Here is a 17,595-nt window from a genome sequence, read left to right on the forward strand (position 1 = left end):
ATCCAAGTGGAGATACCCTATAGGCAGCTGGAGATCTATGTCTGGATTATTTTTTTCCCTACTTAACAGAGATACCCTATAGGCAGCTGGAGATCTATGTTTGGATTATTTTTTTTTCCCTACTTAACAGTAGTTTTGTTTTTTTTTTTTTTTTTTTTTCCTAATTACAGGTAAAGATAGTTTTCAACTTTTTTTGGTAAAAAAGATTTTGAGGTTTTTTTTTTTTCTTTTTCTTTCTAGATACTGAAGAAACCATTTCATCAAAGGCTGACTAGACTACAACTGAATGAGGTTAAAAAGCAATTTGCTTTCCAGAGGAAAAGAAAGTTAGATCCGCAAATCAACAGTCAGGTTCATGTCTTCCTAGAGGTGAGATAAATCAGGAGTCTCTCTCCAATATTAGTTCTGGAAAAAACAACAAAAAAAGCTGTGATATCAAGATGACCACTAGCACTCCAATGAGCCTGAAAGATCCACAGGGAATCAAACCTATTGAGATTTTGAAAGTCAAAATGCTTAATTTGATGGGATTGATATTCTCTAGTATTTTCAACATAATAGGAATTCAACAAATATTTTTCAAAGGAATTCGGTAAATAAGCTTTTAATCCATGTGCCAGGCACAAGGAATATAAAGAAAGAAATATAAAAAATATATAAAGAAAGGCACAACCAAGGCCTCAACAGTTAGCTACATAAACTATGACAGGATTCCAGCTTCATGAAGGAGTTTTAAAAGGTCATGGTTCCTTCCTTACTACTCCATATTCATGGGTTAAATAAGGTTTAAGAAATTAGTGAGTCTAGCAAATGAGAGTTAATAAACAATTCTGAAAATGAAAGAATGCATTTTAAAGATACATTAATATGTGTGATAAACCATCAAAAGAAAACAAACTAATAGTAACCATGCGAAATTTGCTCTAAATCTCTAAATATAATAAAATGTAATTAAAGCATCCCAATAAACTGGAAAATGTGGTTTAACAACAAATGAAAGCTGGCAGGTCTGTGGATAAGTGCCCATACTTTCACATTAGTAGGGGAACTGTGAATGAGTGCAATCTTCTTGAAAAGCAATGAATAATACATAGGACAAATAACAAAGCTAGTTAAGACTAAACTCTTAACAGGAAAGATCTATCTATACAAAGATATTGATAGCAAGATCACTGTGTATAATAGCAAAAACCTAGGAAAAAATATATGTGTTTGAGACTATTACATGACTAAAGAAATTGTGGTAGGAAAATATAATGGAATATTATTGCTGTATATAATAAGAAATTACAAATATGAAGAAGTCAAAGAACTAGCATAAACACAAATTGCTAAGTGGTGCAGAGCAAAGAATCATAACAATATATCTAAATAATATTGATTACTATTAGTTTTTTTAAAGTAGTAACAGCAACAAAAATTTAAAAACATAAAATTCAACATAACTATAATCAAGCATAACCTTATCAATATATTTTTCCTACCATTTAAATAGGTTTTGATTGCATTAAAAGTATGCTTACCTATACAGTGATTTGTTTCAAATTGGCTAAATATGGAAGAGAGGATTTTTACATATAATCTTTGCATTTTGATGTGTTCAAATGAAATCTTTAATAATGTGGAAGCATATCACATTAAACTTGATAGTTTTGTCTCAAATTTTCTAAGATAAGCAGAAATAAACACAAGAAAAATACAAGACAAAGTAATCTGACCAAACTGAAAAAATACAAATTATTTTATTGAAAAAATTTCATATTAAAATTAACTATAAATACAATGAAAATAAAATGGAACTGAACAAATTAGTAAGCTCTTAAATGGGACAAGAGAAAAGAAAATTCTAACTCAAGTGTTCTGAAATGTTTCTGATCCCTTGCTAGACTTAAAACAATGATCCCCACTACACCCAAATGCACAGTATGTAAGTAACCGCAGCTCATATTTACATAGCACTTTACAGTTTTTACAGAACACTGTCTCCACAACAGCCCTGTGAAGTAGATAGGTTTATAATTCCCATTTTACAGATGAGAACACTAAGGCTTAGGGAAATTAAGTGCCTTGTCCATCATCACAAGATTAATATATGTCAAAAAGGGATTTAAATTCAAGTTACAGGATCAGATTTAGAGCTGGAAGGAACCTAAGAGGTGAGAGCTAGCTCCTTCCCTACGGAAGAGGGAGTCAGGATTTGAATATAGGTCCTGGGACTTCAGCTCTAGGACTCTTGTCATTGCACCTGAGTCCTGGTCAGTGCTTCTTCCCACAAGATTTAGCAACTATTTTAAAATGACAATATTCTAACACATTGGAAAGATCAAAGGCTTTTAAGAGAATAAATGCTTACAAAAATTATGACAAATATTTTCACCGTAGTCTTTAACAAAACCAGCAAAGTCAGTCTGAATTCCCTCAGCAAACAGAACTTAATTAACAGTCATGTTTCTCTAGGTAACATGAAAAGTCTTATGTTAAGAAAACTTTTTTAGTTGGTTCCATAATTTTCCTTTTCCCTAATACTTCTATAATTTGGAAGACAAAAGAACTTTCAAAATGTTTACAGAAAGTGATTTCTCTAAAGCTAAATTTAAAAATCATTTTCTTTTGAATTTAAGAAAGATTGTGATAGAACAGTGACAATTTTCAGAGATTTTCTAGTAAATTATTAAAATGAGGAAAAAGTCATGTCAAGAGAAAACTGTGACTGGAAAAGCTTTCCCATGGAAGAATTTCCTAGAAACTGCCCCTCTTCAATATCTATCTATACATTAGCTTCTGCCAATGCCATCCCAGGGAACTGCATTTGAAGAGAGCATTTGTATATTTGCCAATATATTTCCTAATTTATTAAAAAAATAGAGGCTCTGTAATCACTCAGTGATTATTATTTGGGTAAAAATAGCTATAGTTAATAAAGACTTTTTAAAGATTAAGGATTGAACACTTGCTAATGTCTGAAAGGAAGAATGAGTAGCAAATTAATGCATGGAGAATTTTGTTTACATCTGTACTGCAAAAGCTGGCTACTTAAGGAAGTTTTACCTTGATTAAAGCCACAAGAAATGGAGGTGAGTAAAAATGTGTTTAAATTGTCATAATTATGTGAAAATTTTATATACCCTGAATGAGAACCAAACTTAGATAAAACATTAATGTTATAAGATCAGTAACCAACTCAATGATTACTTTAATAAATGATTACCTTAGAAATGATTATACATAGCACCCATGTCCACTGTAAACAGCTTAATACTACTTACTGAACTAAATTGAAAGTAACAGTGTTTTAAAAATTCAAAAGTGAGCTAAACATTCTCCCCGTCGTGTTACCCAGGAACAGCAGCCTCCTGACTGGCTCTCTTCTACCTGACTACACAGGAGGAATTTGTTCTTTAAAAAAATGCCTTCAAGGAATTAGCATATAAAAAATAGCTATGTATATTCAGTTATCAATTATTTTAACAACACATTCAGCACAGATTTCTTAGTTAAAATCTCAAGTGCAGTAAAGAAGTTGGAGAAAAGAGGATCAAGTTTCTGGTGGTTTTTCTGGTCACAAGGAAGATGCTTTTAATTTCTTCTTCTTTGCTTTCAGAACAGGAGGTAGTGAAATCTTAAAAGCTGTCCTAAAATGACACAATAAAGAAGATTTTTTTAGTATGTTATATCTTAAAAATGTGTGCCATTCACACATATCACAGATACTTACTCGCATGTGGTGCAAATAGGACTGAAATTACAGAATACTGCAAATGAAAAGAACAAGATGATTTCAGGTAAGGATAATTAAAATTTCCCCATCACCCAACTGTGAAAAAATTAACTATATAAACTTACTTGACAAACATACAGAGCAGACATAACCAATTTCAATGAGATTTCTATGACAAAAGCAAGCAGCTCTATAGTCAACGTGAATGGGAGGTGGGAGGTTTAACTGAGACCTTTGGTCTTGATCAGGAAGAAATACCCACTGTTTAAAATAAAAATAAAAGAAGTATTATTAATACCAGAGAGAAAGTTACTAGAAGATGTGAAATATAAATACCAAATATTTACCACAAAAATAAATTACTTAAAGACACAATTCTTCATTTCATTTAATTAAGTTAAGAATTTGGTCCTTCATTTAATTTAGTACTAAATCGTATATGATCTTTTTCTTCTCCTGTTGTTTGCTTGGGAAAAGGAAAATTAACAGTAACACCAAGATCAGTATTTGTATTCTGTTTTATTAGTATGAAGCACCTGGTCTGATGCTTTGCTACGCCACAGAGGTAATACCTAGTTCTTGAAGGTAAGGTTCCACAAGTCCCATACCAAGACTAGAAAGCTGATCAAGAGCAGATGAATTTTTCTAGCCACCAATCACAGAGACCATCTGCTAAGATGTAGACAGGCCATGACCTGGACACTGAGAGTCCCCAAAGCAACAAAACTAAAGATCCCATGTACGGAAGACTTTGGGGGCATTCCAGTACAGCAATCATTATTGTAGTTAATTGACTGTGTTTTTACAATATTCAGTTCCTGGGCATTGCCTAATATCTATAGAGTCTCAGAAAAATGTTTTTAAAGAGGTACAAATGTGCATAGCTCATTTAAAAGATTTCTTATAAACATTTTCTTACCAATAAATACTGAAGAAGCGATGGCATCTGGGGCACCTTCAAGTATATGCCCCCTGTAATGTCACAGGCCTGTAAATAAATATACACCATGGGCACAGATTATCACTCCTGTATTTTTTACAATGATGAAAATCTGAAGAATGATACCTACAATGGATGCAGGGTGAATGTGAGTCTGCAAATTAAATGGGAATTATTTTTTTTTTTTAGGATACAAATATACTTTTTTTTAAACCTATTTCCATATAAGTCATATTGGGAGAGAAAAATCTGAACAAAAGGGAAAAACCATGAGAAAAAAATTACAAAAGGACAACAAAAAGTAAAAATAGAATGCTTTTATCTGCATTTAGTCCCCATAGTTCCCTTTATGGATGAAGATCACATTTTCCATCCAAAGTTTATTGGAATTGCCTTAGATCACTAAATTGCCGAGAACTGCCAACTCTATCATAGTCGATCATCATACGACCTTGCTGTTGGCTATATACTGGTTTTGCTTGCTTCACTCAGCATCAGTTTAGGTAAATCTTTCCAGGCTTTTCTGAAATCAGCCTATTCATTTCTTACAAAAGAATAATAGTCTATTACATTCATTTACGATAACTTATTCAGCCATTCCCCAATTGATGGGCATCCACTCCTTTTCCAATTTTTTGCCACACAAAAAGAGCTGTTACAAACATTTTTGCACATGTGGGTCCTTTTCTCTCATTTATGATTTCTCTGGGATACAGACCCAGTAGAGTCACTGCTGGATCAAAGGGACATTGTTCTCCAGAATGTTTGGGTCAGTTCACAATTCTACCAACAATGCATTAGTGTCCCAATTTTCCCACATCCCTTCCAACATAAAATTTATCATTATCTTTTCCTATCATCTTAGTCAATCTGATAGGTGTGAAATGGTACCTCAGAGCTGTTTTAATTTGCATTTCTCTAATCAATTTTGATTTAGAGCCTTTTTCATATGGCTATAGATAGCTTTAATTTCTTTAATTTCTTCACCTGAAAATTCAACTTTTTGACTATTTGTCAATTGGGGAATGACTTGTATTCTTATAAATTTAAGTTAATTCTCTATACATTTTAGAAATGAGGACTTTATTAGGAAACATGTCTATAAAAATTGTTTCCCAGCTTTCTGCTTCCCTTCTAATCTTGGCTGCATTAATTTTGTTTGTGCAAAACCTTTTGATTTAATGTAATCAAAATTATCCATTTTGCATTTCATAATTTTTCTATTTTCTATTTTTCTATTTTCTTTGTCTGTTCACAAATTCTTCTCTTCTCCAACAATCTGGCAGATAAACTCTCCCTTGTTCTAATGTGCTTATGATATCACAATGGGAATTATTTTTTATTACAACAAACCTCAGATACTTTTAGTCACCAACTTCACTACTTAACAAGGGAATCACAAATTTAGAAAACCAACTGAAGTAGACTACACAAAAGGATCTTCATGCTTCCAAGACTAAAAACAAATATTTGGTGCAAATGAAAGAATAGCCGTGAGATGGCTCAGTGGATAGAACATTAGACCTGGAGCAAAGAAGATCTGAGTTCAAATCTGGCCTCAAACACACTATCTGTGTGACCCTGAGCAAGTCACGTAAACCTGTTTGCCTCAGTTTCCTCATCTATAAAATGAACTGGAAAAGGCAATGGAAGTATCTTTGCTACAAAAATCACCAATGAGATCCCAAACAGTCAGACATAACTGAAATGACCAAACAATAACAACAACAAAGAAGTATCATATTAGGGCCCTTTTCTGTGATTTTCAGCAAAAGAGGCTGACGGTAGATTTGGGACACTGTCAGTTAATGAAGAAGGGTTTGGAAGAGAAAATAAATGAGAAAAAAAATTTTTAATTTAAAAATAAACTGAAAAGTAGAAAGAAATAAAAGGAGGCAGTTGCAGTAATCTAGACTAGGTGATGATGGCAGAAGTAAGGTAGGATCTGAAAAGACAAGAGAGATAGAATCATATGTAAGAGAGGTTGTTTAAAAAACATTAAGATTGGGGCAGCTAATTGATGCAGCGGATGGAATGCTGATCTTGAAGTCAAGAGGACCTGAGTTCAAATCTGGCCTCAGACACTTAACACTTCCTAACTGAGTGACACTTGGGCAAGTCACTTAACCCCAATTGCTTCAGCAAAAAACAAAACAAACCAAAACAAACAAAAAAACCCCAGCAAGTTTTGGCAACTGATTGACCACATGGGACAAGGGAAAATAAAAGCCAAAGTTATAAGCCTGAGAGACTTGGGGAAATGATGATAACGTCAATTTAAAAAAAAAAGGGCCATTTGGAAGTGGTTTGGATATGCTAAATATAAGATGCTTCCAAGACATCCAACTTGGACTGTCTAATGGGACAAATGGTCATGTGACATCCCTTTAACTTAAGAATCTCAGAGCTGCCTGGAGTATTGAGGGGGTCATAGGTGAAAGGTATCACAAGTGAGACTTGACCCCATGATTTCATCTTTCCAACACTTCCTCTCATTCCAGTATATCAAAGAATCTCTACAGAAAATCTTATTCCCAAAAAATTATATATCCTGAAAACCCACATAAAAGACTGAACATTATAGCTGCAGTCAAACCTTTAATATGCCTCAAATTCAACCTCCTGTAGGCTCTCACAGACATTCAGCAATCTTCGTCTTCATTTTTACTAAATTTCTTCAATAGACAGCTTCTAAAATTTTTTCTATTCTCCTGAAGCCCACAAGTCCAACTCCATCCATTGAGGGCTTTGCCTTCTACTTTATTCCCCCTCCTTTCCACCTCAGGATTGTTGTACCTTTCCAGCTTTATTTCGTATGACTCCCCCAAATCTCCCCAGACTGAAGCACTACTCACTGTCTCCTAAACAAATCCACCATTGGCTGGCCTCTGCGCTTCTGATCACTGATCACATGATCCCCTGATGCACCGCATTCCCTCTCTCCATCTGCTGACGGAAAGGCCTATTTTCAATTCCACCTCCTTTGGCAATTCCTTCTTCCAAAGTTTCATCATTTATGTTGTAATTCAGGCACTTATCACCTTCAAATTTCTATCAGTTATTTGTTTGTAAGTTTTCTCTATTCCGCGAGGGCAGATGCCACATGTGTGTATGTGTTTTAGTTCTGTCTCTCATCATTTGCATATATTTTGTGTTCAATAAAGATTCAATGAATTAAGAAAAAAAAAAACATACCTGTTGGAGGAGTCCTGAATCAGTATCTAAGACACAAGCATCAATCACAATATTCTGAAACCAAAATTTTAAAATTATATAAGATTGGAAGTAAAAACTATCAAAGCATGTAAAATACCATTGTAAGCAAAAATATGTAGTAAAAAGGAAATTCATAAAAACTAAGTAAATAGTTTTCGACACTGAAAAGAGAAAAGAAAGATGTTGTTTAAATAATTTGTGTGAAAGTAGAGTAGTTTTGAAACTCCTATTGTTTAAATGATCTATAATTGAAATGTTATTTTCAAAATAAAGAGTACAGTCTTCAAATGATCTCTATTAAACTAAGAAGATGATGAGTAGTTCCACTCTCCAACTGGACAAACTGGGATAAATATAGCAAGCTGACCAGAAAATGTCTAGAAGGCAGCTTCTTGAACGCCTGTCTCTCCACAGAGATATCCTGATTAAAGTCTGACACTCATTCTTTCAGTATTCCCTAATTAATAATACAGACCTGTTTCTGTGCTGCAAAGATGACATTCATGAAGTTCATATATTGCAAAGCACTGTCTTCTGCAGCCTTAATGACCTTAATAGAAAGTTGATCCATATTAAAATTTCATATACTTAACAATCATGTCAGCACAATTTCTTATGGAAATTCTTCCCCACCCCTACTCCCAACATGCCGAGACAGTTTTCAAGATTCCCCTTTGAAAAATTTTGAGCACCAAATTTTTCTCCCTCCCTTCCTTTCCCTCTTCCCCACTCCCTCCCCGAAACAGCAAGCAATCTGATATAGATGATATATGTATAATCATGTTAAACATATTTCCTTATGGGAATTCCTACCAATATTCTTGACTTCATTTCTTGGTTATCTATAAAAGATAAATTAAAAAATACAAATTTAACTCTAGTTCAGTCTTATAAGAATATCACATCTTTTAGCCCAAACTAATTTCTAATTAACCCATCCTCCCCACAAAGAAATGAGATGAAACTGGCAATAAAATAAATGACATCAACATTCATTAGTAGAAAAACAAAGGTTGATACCTTTTACTTCCTTGCTCATTCTGTGAATATCTTAATTTTTTAGAATTAAGAAATATACTCAAACATGAACATGAAAACATTCCAAAGCCAAACAAATATCATTTTAATTATCTACTATTTTCATAGTTCATGCCACCACTATTATGAGTATCCAACGTCCTCTAAAAAATTACAATTTAAAATATTTTTAATTACAGGGAAAATACAAGAATTCTTGTAATAAAGGATACAACAAAGTGCTTTTGCAAGAGATCCTGCCAGCAATGTTTCTGTACGTTGTCCTTCCATGTCACCTGAAAATAAGCAATTTTATAAAAAGCGTTTTTGTCTACTCTTTCCTGAGTTTAAATATTTAATCCATATTATCCAATTAATTTTGAAACCAAGCATCCTTTGACACAAACAAAATCCAACAATTAAAATGTTTAAAGAGACACTGTATACAAAGAGAAAATAAAAATGCTTTTTAATTTAAAAATATACTTTTAAAACTTAATACAAAAGGACAAACAACAATTTCTTCTCCATCCTAATGTATTTAGTTCCCTCTGAAACAAAACATCCCTATAAAATATTCTGCATGAAAAACTTCGATCTTCATCTTGTTTGTTCATACTTATTTGTGCATTGTCTTCCTATGAGTTCCTTTAAGGAAGACATGGTTTTTGCCTCATTTTATATCCCTAAAACTTATCACAATGTATCACACATAACATATCTTTAATAAATTGCTTGTTGACTTGCCTCCCAATTGGAAAAGAAAAAGTTCAAAAAAGGACAGAATTATCTGCAAATGACAATTTTCCAACAGCTTTTGAGTAGTCTTAAAGAAATTCATGGGTATATTTCTAAAGTTTCCTTTTCCTTTTTCTTTTTAAATTTGCGCCTTCTGCTCTTACATTATGATGTCTTGGTAGCCTGCAGCTCAGTCTAATGAGAGCCAGCCCTTACAACAAAGATTTTAAAATACAAAGGCACTTGGATCAAACAAAAGGATATTTCTTCTCTGGTGCTCCAGCATTGACTTTTTTAGCTTGATCATAGACATAAAATTCTATAAGGAATTAAAAGGATAGTTGGGAAACATCTAATAAAGTCTTACTCAAGCAAACCTTACTTCTGCAAGATTATAGATTATAGACTAAGCCTATTTACTTTTTTTTTTATTTAATTTTTTAAGCCCATTTACTTTTGAGAGGGTTAATATATTGATAGACCAGGGAAGGCTGCAGCTATAATTTACCTCCATTTTAACAATACTTGTGACAAAATTGCTATTTTTGTGGAAAAGACACAGGGATATAAAAAAGAGAATAACTAGATCTCAAAAGTTAGCAACCTGATATCAACTTGGAAGGTCTCCAGTGAAGTTGCCAAAGAACCTACATATATCCTTATACTGGTCAATATTTTTTATAATTCAGGTGAAAGTCTGAATGGCATTATTATATTTGCAAATGACAGGAGAGAGTTAATATATTAGTTCAGGCAATTGGGATTCAAAATGCCTTTGACAGCCTAAAATCTTGGAAGAAATCTAAAAAGATAAAATTTGAAAGATAAATGTAAAAATCTTACATGTTCATATAAATCATCTTCACATGTCTAAATGGGAAGAGGCACGGGCTAACCACAGTTCATTTATAAAAGATCTGAGGGTCCTAGGTAATATCAAACTCAAGAATAGCAAAAAGTGCAGCTCAAAATTTACTAGCATTGCTTTTGGTTTGGTGGAAAGACCACAAAGCTTTCTGCCAAATTTGTGATTCTACAGAGGTACACAGGACACTGCCCTATATTGTTGTTGTTTCTTTTTCTTCTTTTCTGAGTCTACATCTTATCCTAGTGACTAGACTGTGAGTTCTTGAAAGCCATTACCTTATACCTCTGAGGAACCTCTTGTGTTCCTCAGAGTGCATTATCCGGCACACATGAGTCATTTAGTAGAGAATCAATAAATTCAAATCAATAGGTCTTTGAAATAACTTTAATCCAACAAGAATTTGGGCAGAAACTAAAGTGTGGGTGCTAGGATGCTGCCATCTTGTACATTTAAGAAAAAGTACTTTTTCTTAAATGTTAAAAAAAAGTCTTAACAAATGCTTTTTTTTCTTTGAGTTAATCAGTTTAAAGCCTAAAAAAGATCAAGTAACACAAAGATGCTTAATAAAAAATTCCAATAACAAAAATTCTTAAAAGATTACCAAAATAGAAAGTACTAAGAAATTCAAGAGGTAACTAATTTCCCCCAAGGATTCTAGACCTCTAAGTCCTTTAAATAATAAATTAAAAGCCTCTAAACTCTACTTACTTTTGGTCATAAGATCTTTAATCTCTTCAGCAATCACTTCATTTGCTGCAGTTAATAACTCATATTTTCCATCCTTACTACCAGAAGGATTATATTCGGCAGAGCTGCTGCCAGGATCACCAAATAAGTCTCCAAATTTCCAGTTCTTCCCAGGATACAAGAATCGACTTGGGGAAAAAAAAAAGCAAAGCAAATAAATATAATATATAAAGTCTTTTAATTTTAAATTCTGCAGTAAAAGTTAAGACATTTTGAATAAAAAAGAATTCAAATCATAAAATATCATTTCAGGAAAGAAAATGAAGAGAACTTTCTGAATAGGATTCTTCCAGAGAAATAATGGGAAGTTTATTTGGGGTAGAGGCAGTCCTTTTTTCTGTTGAAGCACAGCAGAATGGTATGCACCATATATTTCAATGGAATCAGGTTTCTGACCTGTGATTCCATTAGCTTAATAGGGGACTCCCAGTGAGGCAGTTCCCTCTACTAACAATTCAAATCACCAATTATCTTGCAATTTAGGGTCTTAAAGAGTTATCTGTACCACTAAGCTGCTCAGCAACTTGCTTCTAATGATATCTGTCATTTATTTAGCTCTGTAGCATTTTACTAAAATGGCTTGACCATAAAATATATAATGGGAAAAACAAACAATAAGCTGAGAAACAAGAGTTGCTTTATTTGGGTTCTATTTTAATTATCTGTTATCACCTAATGAGATTCTGCTATCCCATAATTTAAGAAATAATATACTTTCTTTCCTATTAATGCTGTGGATACTATTCATTGAAGATACACAAGCCTCAAAAATGTTCAGAAACATTAAAGTATTAATCACAATAAGCATACCTCTCTTGAATATGACTTGCTATCACAGCAAGTTTGTTGGAACGATTCATAAATAAGTGAGAATTTCCCATCACCATGACAGCATCTATACATTTTGATAATGTGAACTGTTAAAAAGGAAGAAATTAGGAAAGGTGATGAGTACAAATTCCAATAGAGGAATTTAAATATATTCTATCAAAAATCCATTAGTAAACATAATAAAATCTATAGTTAAATAACTGGGGAACATATTTAGGATTTGAACTTGCACATAGCACTTTTTTTGTACATAAGTTTTTATTAGAGTGCTCAAATAAAAATATTTGAAAATTTCAGAAAATTATATTTTTCTTCTTTCTCTTGTGACTATTTCTACCCATTGCACTAAATAAACATTAAAACTCCAAAAAAAGTATATAGTGCCACATTTGGAAAACAAATACAGCATGTCTTGAGTATTCATAGTTTAAGTTACTGGTGTGTAGGTACCATATACTTGCTAATTAATTGATTTTAAATATTATAAATTATAACACTTGCAATATGAATTCTATATCTTTTCCAATAAGCAAATTCAAAATAGTATAAATATCCATTTGAGGTTAAATGACATTTCAAGAGCCAAAATTCTCTATCCTATTTCAAAATAGCAATTCTGATATTCAAATAAATTACTATTAAACTGATAAACTTTACCTGGGATTCTTTCAAAGCTTGTTTTCCCCACCAAATTGGGTTTGTGTCAACGATGATAACCAGAAGATTTAATTCATCATCTGAAATCACAAGAAATATGATAAAGATCAGTAACATCCTTAAAAAAAAAAAAAAGCTAACAAATCCATAGCTTAATTATGAGCAACTTGCTTTTAAATATCTATTATTTCACAGAAAAGAAATTTAAGAAGGTCTAATAGAGGGCCAAGATATTCCAAAGACTAAGATGAAATCAGCCTGAAGTCTCTCTCTCTTTGTACACCCAAGCATCCAATGCACTCTGACTCTTGGAAGTACTTTTGTCATGAAGATTAAAAGCAGGGAAAACTCTTTTCATTCTAAAGTATTAGCCTCCTAATGGATTACCCAAGCCACCTTTACAGTAGAAGAGGATAGAGGAGAGGGCAAGGCTTTGGACCAACTCAAAAGTAAATCACTGAAGGTGGAAATCTTAGTATGGATGAGAAAGAGATTTGGGGGAAAGAGCTCATTATCAAGTAACAGTTAACTCTGTTTAGGAGTCAATCCAAAGCCTAAATCTCTATCCCTTTTATCAACAATGCACCTTAGCTATACTTTGTATCTGCCAGTACTAGTACCAAGGCACCAGTTATGCTAATAACATTCACCGAATGAAGAATCAATGCAGGGACTTGCAGAATTCTTTGCTGTTCTTTGTAGATCTTACCTCTGGGCTTTTGCAGGCCCACACATGCCTGGAATGCCCTTGCTCTTTACCTGTACTCACTCCCTCCAGAAAGACCTTTCTAGAGAGAACCCCTGCTCTAACTGTTCTTGCTCAACTGAAATGATTTTCTATTTCTCTTACATTCTGGATATCAATTCACCCAAGAATACAGGGTTAAAAATCAAAGGAGACAAAACTTATTCCAATGAGACCACAAAAAAGTGATTATGATCAGACTAATCAGTCTATTTCGACTGATCACTTAAAATAAAAGGGTTAGAAGGGATAATTTCATAGGCAGTTTTTTCCCCACAAAATCAAAAAATGTCAGAACTGAAAAGGGTCTTACTGACCATCTGAGACACTGCAGTACAACATATGGAGCAATGAATCAAGAATCACTAGGAAAGCTTGCTTTTGAATCCTACCTCTGACACTAGATGGAGTCCCAGTGTTTAACCTCTCAGGGTCTCAAACTCCTATAAAATAAAGCTGTTGTACAAAATCCAACAAGATTAACTGAACTCATACAATATACCAGATACTTATGCAAAGTACTGGGGAGACAAGGACAAAAGGAAATGCTGCTTACAATCTACTGGAAGAAAGCAACAGATAAACAAAGTAAAAGGAATAATTTTGTTTCTTGGAGGGAGGGAGGCAGAGAGGCAAGGATACTAACAATCAGGGAGCTCAGAAAAGACCTCCAGGTGATGGAGACATCCAAGTTGGCCCTGGAAGTTGGGGAATCTAGAAGGTAGGGATCAGGAGAAAAAGCATTCAGCAGATGTAGGAGGTGAAGGTTACACACAGGGACCAAGCAAGTAGTGCAGGTGGGTTACAATTAATGTCCAAGAAGGAAGAAGATCATGAAGCGCTTTAAATATCAGAGAGGGATACATTATCTGCTACAGATTCCTGCATCTAATCCAAGCACTTCATTTTACAGATGGGGAAACAGAGGAAGAGGAAAAAAAGGGACATTCTTAATCCTCAAAGATTCCTACAGCTCTCTACACCCAATGGCCATCAAATACCCTAACTGACTTAAATTATCTTATTTTTTAATATGCATTTAAAAATTTTTTGATCTAAGTTCTTCTTCCCTCTAGTCCTTCTTCAACTCATTGGGAAAGGCAAGAAACATAATATACAGGTGAAGTCAAATAAGGCATCACATGTCACGTTCTTCAGAGCAGAAGGTAAATTTCTCAAGGGCAAAGGACTACTGATCTTTCTAGTTTTTAAAAGATATTTTTTCAATTCCAATTTTTAACATTGTTTTTTAAATTCTGAATTCCAAATTCTCTTCCTCTCTTCTTCCCTTGCTGCTCCTCGAGACAGCAAGCAATTTGATATGAGCAATCCCTGTGCACAGACTACTGACTCTTGCACGAGTTGAGTGCATTTCATATAGTAGACAGAGTGCCAGGCTTGGATCCAAGAATCTCAATCCTTCCCTCTACACCTATCTGACCGACACAACTATAAACATGTCACTTTAACAAGGGAATGATGCCTGAAGAAGCTTCCTCACGGCTACCACTTTGCATACCTGAAAGAAGTTGCCACTGAGTGACTTCACAGAATTCCAGAGTTAGAAGGGGCCGACTGTGTCACCCACAGTCCTCCCTAAACTGTGGTGCTCAGTGCTCAGATGTGGCCCAATTACAGAGCACCATTCAGCCGGCTTGAACACCAGGGGCCCTTAGTCTCAATTCAATGCACAACTGCCTAGATCTTTTTTTTTCTTTTGTCGGGGAAATTGGGTTAAGTGACATGTCCAGGGCCACACATGTCAAGTATGTCAAATGTCAGGGGTCAAATTTGAACACAGGTGCTCTAGGGTCTGTACTCTCTCCACTGCATCACCTAGCTGCCCCTAGATCTTTCAAGAGTGCTAAGACCCTCGGTTCTTTCTCAGATGAGCTGCAGACTAGCCAAGCATGACCTTTCCCCACTATAAATACACGAAAGATCCAGAGCTGGAAGATAACTAGAGGTTATCTAGTCTAATTCCCCAGGTCTTGTGGCTTCAGAGGCAAATGGGGGTGAGTGACTTGTCCAAGCAAGTAAGTGTCTCAAGCCAGATGAGTCTTCCTGACTCCAGACCCAGAATTCTCTCCACTGCGCCTTCCAGCTGCCTACTCTATGTGCTATTATTAACCTCATTTTGCTTTATTATTATCTTGTTTGATTCCTTACAATAAACCTAGGAAATAGGTGCTATTGCTATCCCCATGTTACCGAGGTACATGTTTACAGTTATGTCGGTCAGATAGGTGTAAAGGGAAGGATTGAAATTCTTGGATCCAAGCCTGGCACTCTGTCCATCAAGCCACCTTGTCTACTATATGAAATGCACTCAACTCTTCTAACTTTGGAGTTTGCCTCAGGAAACTGAGCACTCCCAATTGATCTGATTCTGACCACTCCTTAGCCAGATAGCTTCTGGCCCCAGGAAACTCCCAGAGATCAAACTCCTAAGACAATAGTGAATAAGATCACTCCAATTCACTGCTGACTGGCAATCTTGTTAGTGATAATCTGGTCAACAGAGAACCACTGCTTCTGCAGACCACTCCTTCCTACCTTGAGCCACAGAATTAGCACATTTATGGTAGACGCTTTTATTTAAATGACTTTCCTAGGCTCTGTTTCTTTACTGAATTCTCTTATAATTCAATCTGCTTTGTAATGGCATTACCATTATTTTCAATAAACTTTGTCCCTTACTAGGAGATGGGTTCAAACCTGCAAATTCTTTTGAGATACCTTGTGACAACGGTCTGGGACTTTTGGAGTCCCTCTTCCCAACCTCAACATTACAGATGAGGAACAAGAGGCTGAGAGGTAACATGACTTACCCAAAGTCAACCAGCCAGTGTCTGATGAGTTTGGTGAAGTAGGTTTTCCTGACTCTGACTGGGCCATGACTCTCCTTTTTGCTTATCTTTTTTTTTTTTTTTTAACTTGTTTTTTTTTTCTAATTACCTGGAAATTTGTTTATCTTTTTATCTTTAATGTCCGGGACATAATAAACATTTGATAAATGCGTTTTCATTCATTCATCACCCTAGAGCCTATAATGCAAAGGACCTTAGAAGTCATTATTCCACTTCATAGAAACAATAACCATTCATGAAATTGCTATGTGACTCACTGTGCATAACTCTGATACCAAAAAAAAAAGGAAAAATAACAAATAAAACCAATGCAGCCAACATGAAAAAGGAAGCAGAAAGCTGGAAAACATTTTTTATAGACAAGTGTTCCTGAAAAAGGCTTCATTTCTAAAATGTCTAGAGAACTGAATTATACTTATAATACAAGTCATTCCCCAATTGATAAATGATCAAAAGGACATGAACTATTTTCAGATGAAGAAATTAAAGCTCTCTATAATCACATTAAAAAATGCTCCCAATCACTATTGATTACAGAAATACAAAACACCTCACGCCTTTCAGTCTGGCTAAGATGATAAGTGTTGGAGGAGATGTGGAAAAACTGGGACACGGATATGTTTTTGGTGGAGTTGTGAACTCTTCATTTTGAAGAACAATTTGGAACTATAAAGCTGTGCTATATCCTTTTTTTTTCTTTTGTGTCTGTTATAAAATTTGTGGTTGGGGACTTTATCTCGCGCATTTACAATTCGGTTCTGAGAGGGGCTCCCTAGGCTTCCCCGCCGGGCTGACCAAGGGTCCGGGACACAAGAAACGCGGAGTCTCCGGTCTAGGAAGCGTCGGATGTAGGGTTGGAATCCGGCGCAACTGAGGTCCGTGGGGAGGGGGGGAGGGGGGCTTGCCCAAGGTCCTCTAGGTAGCTGGGCATCGAGAGGCGGCATTTGCACCCAGGACTCCACTTCAGGTGCCGCTCGGCCCCAAGCTTGGGGACACGCCCTCCCCGCCGCGGCCTCCTGCCCGCCCGCGGCCCGGAGCCCAGCCCGGGGGATCGATGGCCTCATAGGAAGCCAACCCTGCCCAGGGCACCCCAAGGTGCTCTCACCTTCGGAAATCATGGTGAACCGTTGGCGCGGCAGCTGAGAGCGACAGGACCCGAGCGGCCACCGTACTTACCTAAACGCCTGCGCAGGCGCGACCTGACAGAAGAGGTTTGGTCTCGGCCGGCCGCCGTACTCGTGAGGCTGC

The 17,595-nt window shown here is 35.3% G+C and overlaps 1 protein-coding gene across 1 annotated transcript; it reads right to left on the reverse strand.

Annotated features, from left to right (window-relative positions):
* Positions 1-1,714: 1,714 nt before the first annotated feature.
* Positions 1,715-17,534, reverse strand: GTF2H3 (general transcription factor IIH subunit 3). The gene is made up of 13 exons (XM_051972656.1): positions 17,453-17,534; positions 12,733-12,812; positions 12,055-12,161; positions 11,206-11,372; positions 9,125-9,187; positions 8,895-8,924; positions 8,688-8,716; positions 8,350-8,424; positions 7,854-7,907; positions 4,638-4,706; positions 3,844-3,979; positions 3,716-3,752; positions 1,715-3,632 (listed from the first exon to the last, which is right to left on the reverse strand). Exons 1-13 carry the CDS (start codon positions 17,463-17,465, stop codon positions 3,560-3,562), a joined length of 933 nt encoding a protein of 310 aa, XP_051828616.1. The 5' UTR covers positions 17,466-17,534; the 3' UTR covers positions 1,715-3,559.
* Between the last annotated feature and the right edge of the window lie 61 nt (positions 17,535-17,595).

Source organism: Antechinus flavipes, chromosome 1, assembly GCF_016432865.1.
Source record: "Antechinus flavipes isolate AdamAnt ecotype Samford, QLD, Australia chromosome 1, AdamAnt_v2, whole genome shotgun sequence".
Taxonomy (NCBI): Eukaryota; Metazoa; Chordata; class Mammalia; order Dasyuromorphia; family Dasyuridae; genus Antechinus; species Antechinus flavipes.

Bases quoted from the DNA above. Each gene is read 5' to 3' on its own strand.
- GTF2H3 (XM_051972656.1), bottom strand. The intron at 8,717-8,894 runs GTATCAACCTTT...TATCTTTTATAG, and splicing joins AATGAGCAAGGAAGTAAAAG to ATAACCAAGAAATGAAGTCA. The intron at 4,707-7,853 runs GTATGTTTTTTT...ATTTATTTACAG, and splicing joins ATTCAGGACTCCTCCAACAG to GCCTGTGACATTACAGGGGG.